Raw genomic sequence first — 11,300 nt, 5'->3', positions numbered from 1 at the left:
TTTTTTTCTTAGTAAACTCTGCTAGTTCAAACTTTCATTTCACATATAACGAAATAATTAGTTCACACCTTTTTAATCCTCTTCAAACCCTAATTAATTTACTTTCCTCTTTTATTTATAATTTGTTTAATTTATTTTTTTAACTTCTGATTAGTTACCTTTCTATTAAGCTGACTTGATTTTATGATCTAACTTGTTTAAGCTGACCTAATTTAGTTGGTTATTTTTTCTCGACTTCTCAACTCCGATTAGTGAACTTCGATTAGATAACTTTTGATTAGTTAACTTAAAACTAGTTAACTTGATTAATTGACTTGATTAGTACTTGGTTAATTGTTTGAACGACAGGTCGCAACGGAGTTCTGATCAGCGAGCAATTGACTTCAGTTAGTTATAAACCTGATTAAGTTAACTTGATTTAGTTGATTTGACAGATGTTAGCTAGTCGGCAGTGGGAATTCAGTTGATTGGATGTCGAGAGTCAGCTGATCGAACTTACGACGATCCGACTCGAAAAAAAATCAAAAGTTGGAAGTGAGAAGTCAACAAATCATAGCTCCAGCAACCGGCGGCCGCCGGGGAAAAAAATTAAAATTAAAATTAAAAAGACATAAAAAAAGGTTAATAAAAGAAATAGAAAAAAATAAAATATTTATAAGTTATAAAAGTAAAATAACAAAAAAAAAAAAAAAATTAAGAGAACACCACCCACCTCCCCCCAAAAACGGTTTTTTTTTTAAATGTATACTGGAACTTACGTCAATGAAACTTGAGAGGGTGGGAATATGGTTTTATAAGAGGTTTATTGAAATGAAAAAAATAAACAATCGGTGGTTTGATGTATAGTAATAAAGAGTTTGAAGGGGCTAGATCAAACTAACCAAAAAGAAGAATTATGTTTTCTACAACATTATCTCTGAGCAACTCCATTGATAAATATAATAATTTATTATGAAGTGCTCGTCTAATATTTAAGATAATATTCTAATTTAAAATTCATCTATTCTCACCATAGTTATCAAATTAATTGTCAATTTTCCGTTTGTACATGGTTTTTATTTGTAATTGCAATATGTCAACATGTGACTGATGTTTAATTATGTGGTTATTTTTTTATAACTCAATTTGCAAAACGTATTTTTACAAGAAAATGAATATCAAATTACTCACCCATTTTGATACTTCTATTTGAGGAGTTTTTTTTAGTCTTGAGGAGTCAAAAAAGTGATTTATGTGTTGATAATTCATTTGATACTCCAAATGGAGTTGTTCTTAGAGAGATAAAGTTCAATACTTTTATTTTGTATTTGATGAGGATCAATATCTCAAGATTTTTTGATGGGGATTGTGCCCCTTGTTAAGCCTCATGAGTCGTAAGTATTGTAGGATCGTGGCCACATTTTAAATGTAGGACCCGATGAAAATATATACAGAAATTTAGGTAAACAAGCTGGCTAGGCTATATAGATCACAATAACATCTCAAGTGCTCCCAGGGTTGTAATAATGTAAACTTGAACAGATAATTGTGTTATGAAACAGTAATAAAGGTGATATTTAGAAGAACTTGTTTTATTCGTAGATTGAAAGCTTGAACATTACAAACCTGCTTGAGGCAAAGGGAAATAAACATGTAAGGACCGAATCGCTCGAAATAACAAAATTCATACTAAGTAAAAATTGTAGGTGCTTATTCCACGTCGTTCTCGCGCTTGTAGCCGCGAGCAGGTTGGCTGCTCGAGGGAGTTGAATCGCAGTGAAGGGCCTACGAGAGTGGAGGATAATCGCCCAATTGATGTAGAAAGGTAAGAGGGTGCACCATCAATGGGTTGGGATAGCCCCCAATTTAGGATGATGCGATCACTAACTCTGTTATGGGCTCGAAAGAATCCAAGAGTCATTGACATCATTGGCAGTCCTGGGGCGTGGAATAAGATTGTCCATGAGATGTCGACGATTGTCGTCAGTCATCTCGTTGTCAGGTGTCGAAATGATCTTATCTTTTTTCCTCTTAGGGAGAATGAAGGCTGAAGCCTCTTAATGTGCACGTGTTTCTCAGCACGACTTAATAACTCCTCCAGAGTGGTTGTAGGTCTTCCCGCGATAGATTCATTGAATCTACCTTGCTTTAAGTTTTTTGTAGAATGATTCCAGAGAGCATGCCTCCTCCCATGTTAGGAACTTCATGAGCTGCCTCTATAAATCATCGAATGTAGTTGCGAAGGGTTTCACCCTCTCTCTGGGCGATAATAAAGAGGTACACGGGAGTCTTAACGTACTTTTTGTTGATAGCAAACTAGTTAGTGAAGCGATCCGGCAGTTGCAAGAGAGCTTCAATTGACCTATTGGGCAAGGAGTTGAACCAGCTCAGGGCTCGTTTGGGAGGTGGTTGTACCACGGGTGGAGCCGCAGGAGGAGCGTTGGCTCCCGCTGTGGCAATGTACCGTGCCACTACTTCAGTGACAGCACGAGCAGAAGTTTCCGCTATCGCACGTCGAAGGGCCTCCTTAGTTATCTGAACCATTCGAGGAGCGAGAAGAAGTGGATCCCATTGAGGATCTATTAGAAAATCATGAGGAGGGTCTAATGGTGGATCCCGATCACGAGGAGGACAAAGTGGTAAACCAGAGCCTCCACGAGGTAGGAGGTTGTTAGCAACACGTTCCCCTCGAGCTGATGTCTCAGGGTCATCCTGCGCACGTTGATGGACCTCCCCGGTTATCTGACCCGTTTGAGAAGCATGAAGAAGTGGATCTTGTTGAGTCCCCGGTGGGGGCTCGCAGCTATTGAACTACTAAGGAGGTCTTGATGAACCAATGCCTCTAGTTCAATCGGGGCATATGTATTGGAGGGATCGCACTGTGCGTTAACTATATCAAAAGGTTCTTGCAGGCACTTCATTTGTATCTAGGGAATCATGACGCGTAGTTTCTAGACACCAATCTTGATTCGTTGGGTGATTAAGTTGAAATGAGCTCCATCTTAATCGTAACTCTAGGGACGAGTTTGAACCACAAAGGGTTGTGGACCCACGGCTAGCTTACACTTGAACCATCGAGGGTCACACTGCTCGTGCACTCGAGTTCTTTAAATAAACGGTCAAAGATAAAAATGTTTAATGTTAGCATAATTGGAAGTCAATATGGTTGAGTCCAACATTCATAATTTGGAACTATGAATGAAAATAAGAAAAGAAAAAGAACTAGGCGAACATCTTAGTGAACTTTCTAAATTGGGAAGTTTCCAAATTTAGAAGGTCCACTGAATTAGGGTTTCCACTTTTAGAAATTGGAAATCGAGAGTGGCCCTCGTAATGACGAGGACGTTTCAATGATTCCGGAATTATAATCATTATAATTTTCCGATCATTGAGTTGTGAGAAACGAGCGAATAAAGACTAACGAACTTAAGCTGTTGGGCCCGGTCCAACTTAATCTCGTTAGATCTTTTATACAAGACACTATAAATACAAGATTTATAGGTCTTGCACATAACATAACACACAATCAAAATCCTAGCCGCTCGAATCTCACAACCCACGACTACTCTCACTCACGGCCTTCGCCACCACCATCGTTCGTCGCCGGAATCGGCCTCACCCGATCGCCTTTGGTAGCTTCTTTCCTTTTGTCTTTTTCTTCCGTCTATTCTAACTTTTGCGTGTCTAGTGCCACGTATTTAGTAGATATCAGTATAAGAGGTGAAATCCGAGAGGAGGTAGGCCATGGAGTCGAATTGCCGAGAAGCCGTCGCCGAATCACCGCCGCTCGTGCCGCCCGTCGACCAGCGCGTCCGTCGCCGCTGCACCGCCGCTGCTCCTCCGGACTATCGGATTGGTTTTCGTGGCAGTTTGTTTCGATCCGATAGTTTGCCTCACGCTTCAATAGGTAATCTTTCGGATCCGTTAGATATAAGGTTTAATTTAATTAGATTAAATTGCACGTTATATGTTTTTCATGAAATTGATTTTGTATGTTTTACTTAATCGTTTTCATGAAATTATATGTATGTATATTACGTTTCGATGCGAGCATGCTATGTGTTTTTAATTATCGAATTAATATGCATTTTGTTTTTAATTTTCGCTGAAGCGTTAAGGTACGTAATTAATTGCTTAATGTGTCGGGCATGTGTTTATATGAATTAAATCGTGTTTTTCATATAAAATTTTTCGTTTACCGCTGCGTACACGTGCCTGATTCCCAACAATAACAATATTATTGTGTTTAACAGTAATATATATTACTTAATATTATTGTCAACCACAGTAATATTACTGCTTAATGAGCCAAAAAATACTCAGGAGAAAACAATTAAAATAAACAAAGGACAACTCCGCCGAGACTGGCGTTGACCGCTGGGGACTGGCGTTGACCGACTGTGAAAAAAAAAATTAAAAAAAAAAAGAGTCAACGTTGGAGACTGGCGGTTAACGGCGGCGACTAGGGGTGGAAATCGGAACGAAATTCCGATTTCCGCCGAATCCGATCCGAATTTTTACGATTTTGGAACAATTTTTTGTAGTCCGAATTCCGAAATTCCGATTTCCAATTTTTTCCGAAAAAAATGGATCGGAATCGGAATTGTATATGAATTATTGAGAATTTTCGAATTTCAATCCGAAAATAATTCCAAAATTTCCGATAATATTTATGAAATTTTCCGAAAATTATTAACATTTCTTCATTACTATATATTGTTTCTAGTGAGGCTTTAAGAAGCACACTTTAGCAAGGCAACCCACTTTAGCAAACTGATGAGTCCAAATGTAGAATATTCAGAATTTTAGGGACTAAACAGTAAATACCACAAACTTCTAATAAAACTCTAATTTTTTCCTTATTCTTCTTGCGCCGCTCACATCTCCTCTGAACTTTTGTTTCTCTTTCCACCACCCAACTCTTCTTCACTACCACATTGTCTCTTTTTTCTCTATAAAAAATTCTTCTTCCATGGTTTATTTTCTTGTTGAGATCTGTCAATCTACCCTTTCACAACCATTTTTGAAGATTCTAAAGATGTCTTTTCGGAGCAGTTCTCATGAAATCGTCACGTCATATTGCTTTGTCGTGAAACTGCAACAAAGTCGCCACAAACCGCCAAGACGCTGCCAATTTCAAAATTCCGACCGGAATTTTTCGGAATCGGAATGAGTTTTTTTTTTTTTTTTTTTTCCGAAATTTTCCACCCCGAGCGCCGTCGGAACTGGAACGATGCCCTCTGTTCCGGAATCGTAACCAGAACGATTTTTTACCGTGATTCACCAGAACGCCGAGAAAACAGTGGGATGGACGAGACGGAGCCATGTAACGGCAACAACGCAATGGGAACCGCGCCGAAATAGGAAAAAAAATAGGAAAAAAAAAACAAATTTAACTAAAAAAGAAAGGAAAAAAAACATAAAAGAAAAAAAAAATAATAATAAGATAGTGGTGGCTACGGTAGAGAATGGAGATTCTCCTGAATCACGGATGTTCGGTCTCACTCTTCAATCATAGCTTACAGAATTCCAACTTAGTATTCTACGTGGTATTAATATTGCTTGTATTTTCATAATGTTCTTTGTAAAATTTATTTTTGAAATTGTATGATATTTTGCATATTATTGAATGGTAATTTTGTTATTAAAAATATATTTGAAATATATTGTATTTTTTTTTGCAATTTAATTAAAATGTGTCTGTTCCGGCCGCGACGCAGCTGCAACGTTGCAACGGAATTGGAACGGCAGTGTTCGCGACAATGCACTGTTCCGTTTCCGCGAACTGGCGACGATCAAAATCGGAGTCAAAACTAGGTTAGAGGTCAAAATTGAATAATTTGTGAAATAGTTGGAGGTCAAATTGAAATCCAATTTAGGGATGTCAACGGGTTGGTTATAGGGCGGATTTACGTAAACGCGAGACTCGACCCGCAAAAAATAGATATATATATATATATATATATATATATATATATATATATATATATATATATATATATATATATATATATATATATATATATACACACACACACACACGCGCGCATAAAAGAGAAACCAAAGTAATATAAGGAGATGTGTGAGAAAAAATCAATTGCTTTTATTAGAAACATTGAGTTGAGAGAGCACAAGAGACGAAAGAAAGAATGGTAATGAATATAAATTTCAACCAAACAAAGCCATCCACTGTACAATAATATAAGAACAAACACTGCCCTTAGATGCAATTACTTTTCACTGTCTAAAATCTTCTTTGTCCAAACAGATAATGTATGTTTGAGCCACTTCCAGTACTTGAAGATATAGCAGCGAAAATATGGAGGATAACAGCAACAGAACTAGATGAAAACTGGTCCAACACGCAAACTCTGATGCTTTTTAATGCTTGAAGAACCTTATTCATGAATAAAATAGTTGCTCTGAGAAGTTGGTAGCGGAAGCCTTCTTTTATTCGGAATCCTAGACTGACTGCTGCAAATTGAACAATTAAAAATCAGGTGATGGACTAATAAAGTGTATGTGGATGACTAATAAAATGTATGTGTATGATTAATTTAGATGACGACTCACATTTTTCAGAGCTTAATAATGGGTTGGAGGAGGCGGGGAGGCGTAGATGTATGCCGGTGGTGGAGGTGACTTTACGGGTGGTGGAGGAGATGAGTAGACGTATGGCGGTGGCGGTGATTTTACGGGTGGTGGAGGTGATGAGTAGACATATGGTGGTGGCGGTGATTTTACGGGTGGTGGAGGTGATGAGTACACATAGGGTGGTGGCGGTGACTTTACGGGTGGTGGAGGTGATGAGTACACGTACGGTGGTGGCGGTGACTTTACCGGTGGTGGAGGTGATGCGTACACGTACGGTGGTGGCGGTGACTTCAAAGGTGGTGGAGGTGATGAGTAAACGTATGGTGGTGGAGGTGACTTCACGGGTGGTGGAGGTGATGAGTACACGTACGGTGGTGGTGGTGACTTTACGGGTGGTGGAGGTGATGAGTACACATATGGTGGTGGTGGTGACTTCACGGGTGGTGGAGGTGATGAGTAGTAGTACGGTGGTGGTGGTGACTTCACGGGTGGTGGAGGTGATGAGTACACGTATGGTGGTGGTGGTGACTTCACGGGTGGTGGAGGTGATGAGTACACGTACGGTGATGGTGGTGACTTCACGGGTGGTGGAGGTGATGAGTACACGTACGGTGGTGGAGGTGACTTCACGGGGGGTGGAGGTGATGAGTACACGTATGGTGGTGGCGGTGACTTTACTGGTGGTGGAGGTGATGAGTAGGCATATGGCGGTGGCGGTGACTTTACGGGTGGTGGAGGTGATGAATACACGTACGGTGGTGGGGGTGACTTCACTGGTGGGGGAGGTGATGAGTACACGTAAGGTGGTGGTGGTGACTTCACCGGTGGAGGAGGTGATGAGTACACGTACGGTGGTGGAGGTGACTTCACGGGTGGTGGAGGTGATGAGTACACGTATGGTGGTGGAGGTGATGAGTAGACATATGGCGGTGGCGGTGACTTTACGGGTGGTGGAGGTGATGAATACACGTACGGTGGTGGCGGTGACTTCACTGGTGGGGGAGGTGATGAGTACACGTAAGGTGGTGGTGGTGACTTCACCGGTGGAGGAGGTGATGAGTACATGTATGGTGGTGGCGGTGACTTTACGGGTGGTGGAGGTGATGAGTAGACATATGGTGGCGGCGGTGGAGACTTGTAGATGTAAGGAGGAGGAGGTGGGGATTTGTATACGTAAACTGGTGTTGGTGGCGGTGGAGACTTGTAGACGTAAGGTGGAGGAGGTGGGGATTTGTATACGTAAACTGGTGTTGGTGGTGGTGGTGGTGGTGGTGGAGACTTGTAGACATAAGGAGGAGGTGGTGGGGATTTGTAGATGTAGGTCGGTGGTGGTGGTGGAGATTTGTACACGTAAGGAGGATGAGGTGGAGATTTATAGATGTAAGTTGGTGTCGGTGGTGGAGGCGACTTGTAAACATAAGTCGGTGTTGGGGGTGGCGGCGACTTGTAAACGTATGTCGGTGTCGGAGGTGGGGGAGATTTGTAAACATAAGTAGGAGTTGGAGGTGGCGGTGACTTGTAAACGTAAATCGGAGTTGGAGGTGGTGGAGATTTGTAGTAGTAAGGAGTAGGGCTCGGCTTAGGCTTAGAACACTCTCCATAAGGAGTTTTTGGTGCATAAGCAAATTCTTTAGCAAATAGCACTACTTGATAGTTAGTTTTGGACTTCACTTTAAGTTTAGCTCCTTTCTTTCCGGAATGAAGATCTGTTGGGATATTGCATTTTGACCCCTTTGGTGCTGCATGAAGTTTTGCTTTGCATGCATTTGCTCCATATTTACTATACTCAAAACCTTCAACTGGAATACTGTATTTTCCATTGTTCTTTGTTTTGCCGTAGGCCACTATTTTTTTGTCACCTGCTTTGCACGTGATCTCCACGACAGCACCTGTTCCACGTGTGTTATAAAATATTAATTAAATAATTAAAATGTTTGCCATCTATGTTAACTGGTATGTAGATCCATATTACAAGGGACAAATCATGACGAAATTATTATTAAATAAATTTAATTCACAAAGCCGTTCCACCATGTTGAACATATTGCATATGTCCTAAAACAAAATGTGGAAGATTCTTTCATTTGATTTCTTCAAGATTGGACCACATATCTAATTTATTTATCAAATTCAAATTTTCAGACAAATAATCTAAAATAGGCTCAATTTGACAAGCACATAATATTAGTACGTGATCGAGTCAACATTTAATTATAAATCCCTGATAATATATAATATTTATAATAATCTACACTATAATTAATGCATGCATGTATTAATTATATATATATATATATATATATATATATATATATATATATATATATATATACATATATAGGTATACGGTATACCTGTAAGATGTTTCTTATGATGGGACTTCAATGGGTAGGTCCAGTCGTAGCACCTGTAACAGTATACTTTTCCGGTCACCTTAACAACCAATGGGTGGTGTGGTGGTGGTGGAGATGTGTAGTAGTATGGTGGTGGTGGTGATTTCACCTGTGGTGGTGGTGATGTGTAATGGTAGGGTGGTGGTGGTGATTTTACTGGTGGTGGTGGAGATGTGTAGTGGTAGGGTGGTGGTGGTGATTTTACTAGTGGTGGTGGAGATGTGTAGTGGTATGGTGGTGGTGGTGATTTCACCGGTGGTGGTGGTGATGTGTAGTGGTACGGTGGTGGTGGAGACTTCACCGGTGGCGGCGGTGATGTGTAGTGGTATGGTGGTGGCGGAGACTTCACCGGCGGTGGTGGTGATGTGTAGTAGTACGGTGGCGGTGGTGACTTAACTGGTGGTGGTGGTGATGTGTAGTGGTATGGTGGTGGTGGTGATTTCACCGGTGGTGGTGGTGATGTGTAGTGGTACGGTGGTGGTGGAGACTTCACTGGTGGTGGCGGTGATGTGTAGTGGTACGGAGGAGGTGGTGACTTCACAGGTGGTGGAGGAGACTTATAGACATATGGTGGTGGCGGTGAAGGGGAATGTGGTGGTGGTGATTTATACACGTAAGGTGGTGGCGGAGAAGGGGAAGGTGGCGGTGGAGAATTGTACACATAAGGCGGTGGTGGAGAAGGAGATGGTGGTGGTGGTGATTTATACACGTAAGGTGGTGGCGGAGAAGGCGAAGGTGGAGGTGGAGAATTGTACACATAAGGTGGTGGTGGTGATGTATACACATATGGTGGTGGTGGGGGAGAGTTGTACACATACGGTGGTGGCGGTGAAGGAGATGGTGGTGGTGGTGACTTATAAACATACGGTGGTGGTGGAGAAGAATAAACGTATGGGTCAGCTGAAACTATAGTAGAAACAGCCAAAACGGCAAACGCCACGGCCAGCAGCCCATGTGGCACTACTATACGGCCAATCGAGGCAAGGCCTCGGCCGTGATCACTCATCATTCCGCCTCTCGAAAATGCCCACCAGCTCCCGACCGATCGACGTGAAATCGATTATTATTCTCCTCGGCTTAAGATCAATTATTAATTGTAAAGTAATTAAAAGCTGCTTAATTATGAGAAGGGATGATTTGAAATGTGATAAAATGAGTTGGTATATATAGTGAAGCAGTTGATCGGAAACATTCGTTACAGTAGAGCTGTCAATTCATGTTACAGTAGAGCTGTCAATTCATGACTAATTCAAGATATATTTAAAAATTTAATTGATCTAATTGTTGGTGAAAATATAAAATTAATTAGTTGAATGAGGCTATTATAGCTGGACTTGTCAAAGAGTTTATTTAATCCCATAGACCAATAATATGTCGACTTTGATTTTTTCCTTGTATTTCTGTTTATTTGATACAAGTTCTATTATTACTAATTTAAGAGATTAAATCTTGAGGGGATCAGCTGATATTTAATATAAATCGGATTCTATTAATTTTTTGACATGTGGCATTCTTAAGTCGTAACGCTTAATAAATCACGCTATTATAATCATGGGTTGCAGATTATGGTGGGATTTTCTTTTTTCCTTTTTTCCAATTATTAGAATTATAATTATATTTTTATTTAAATTAAACTATCCATGTGTCAATCATCCTATGATATCCGATTTTTCTATTAAAACATGTCATCCGGTTTACATTTGCACCACTAATTTAATTATTATTAATATTTCCACTAACCATGCAATATTTTACATTTGGTTTCATTATCATCACAATGAACCTTCTCCTGAAATAGCGAGATAATTCACGATGGTTAAATGTTACCCTTGATTATTTACATTGAAAAATATCAACTGTAGATTTGATTATAAAAAAAAGGATTATTTTACAAACCTTATAATTAGACCCCTACGGGTATTCTGGTCATACAAAATGGATGTTCTACGGTATCTATTTGCTTTCGTTATTGTTAACTTTATGAGATTAAATTCATTAGATGAAGAATATCTAGAGGGGTGCTCGTAATTATGCAAACAAATTTTTTTTCCCGCAACTAACTAGACATCAGGGCTGCTAGTAATCTGCCCTAACTATAAAGAAGTCTCAAGATTGATTTTTTTGTTCCATTTTACTTTGATTACTCTCTATTTCCTATCATGTAGTAACTATAAACAATACATTACAAATAATTTTTTATAATTTTTATAATTTTGAGGTAGTCAAAATGCAAATAAATAATCTATTTACCACAAATAATAAATTTTTGAGCTTTCTTGTGTAGGTAAATTTGATATTGTCAAATTAACTTATTTTATTTGGATATTCTTATAA

General features: G+C 39.7%; 1 protein-coding gene across 2 annotated transcripts; it reads right to left on the bottom strand.

Moving 5' to 3' along the window:
* Positions 1-6,062: 6,062 nt before the first annotated feature.
* LOC105972746 (uncharacterized) lies at positions 6,063-10,095 on the bottom strand. Of its 2 annotated transcripts, none has more exons than XM_088816826.1 (4): positions 8,928-10,095; positions 7,872-8,462; positions 6,553-7,829; positions 6,063-6,450 (listed from the first exon to the last, which is right to left on the bottom strand). In XM_088816826.1, exons 1-3 carry the CDS (start codon positions 9,973-9,975, stop codon positions 6,565-6,567), a joined length of 2,904 nt encoding a protein of 967 aa, XP_088672952.1. In that variant the 5' UTR covers positions 9,976-10,095; the 3' UTR covers positions 6,063-6,450; positions 6,553-6,564. The 2 variants fall into 2 exon arrangements, with proteins under 2 accessions (XP_088672952.1, XP_088672951.1); XM_088816825.1 differs by having other exon boundaries at positions 6,313-6,453.
* Positions 10,096-11,300: the final 1,205 nt, after the last annotated feature.

The sequence above is a fragment of the Erythranthe guttata genome, chromosome 4 (assembly GCF_056151865.1).
Source record: "Erythranthe guttata isolate IM_541 chromosome 4, IM_541, whole genome shotgun sequence".
Classification (NCBI taxonomy): Eukaryota; Viridiplantae; Streptophyta; class Magnoliopsida; order Lamiales; family Phrymaceae; genus Erythranthe; species Erythranthe guttata.
The sequence above is the reverse complement of the archived record's forward strand: the minus strand, read 5'-3'. Positions and strand labels throughout refer to the sequence as shown.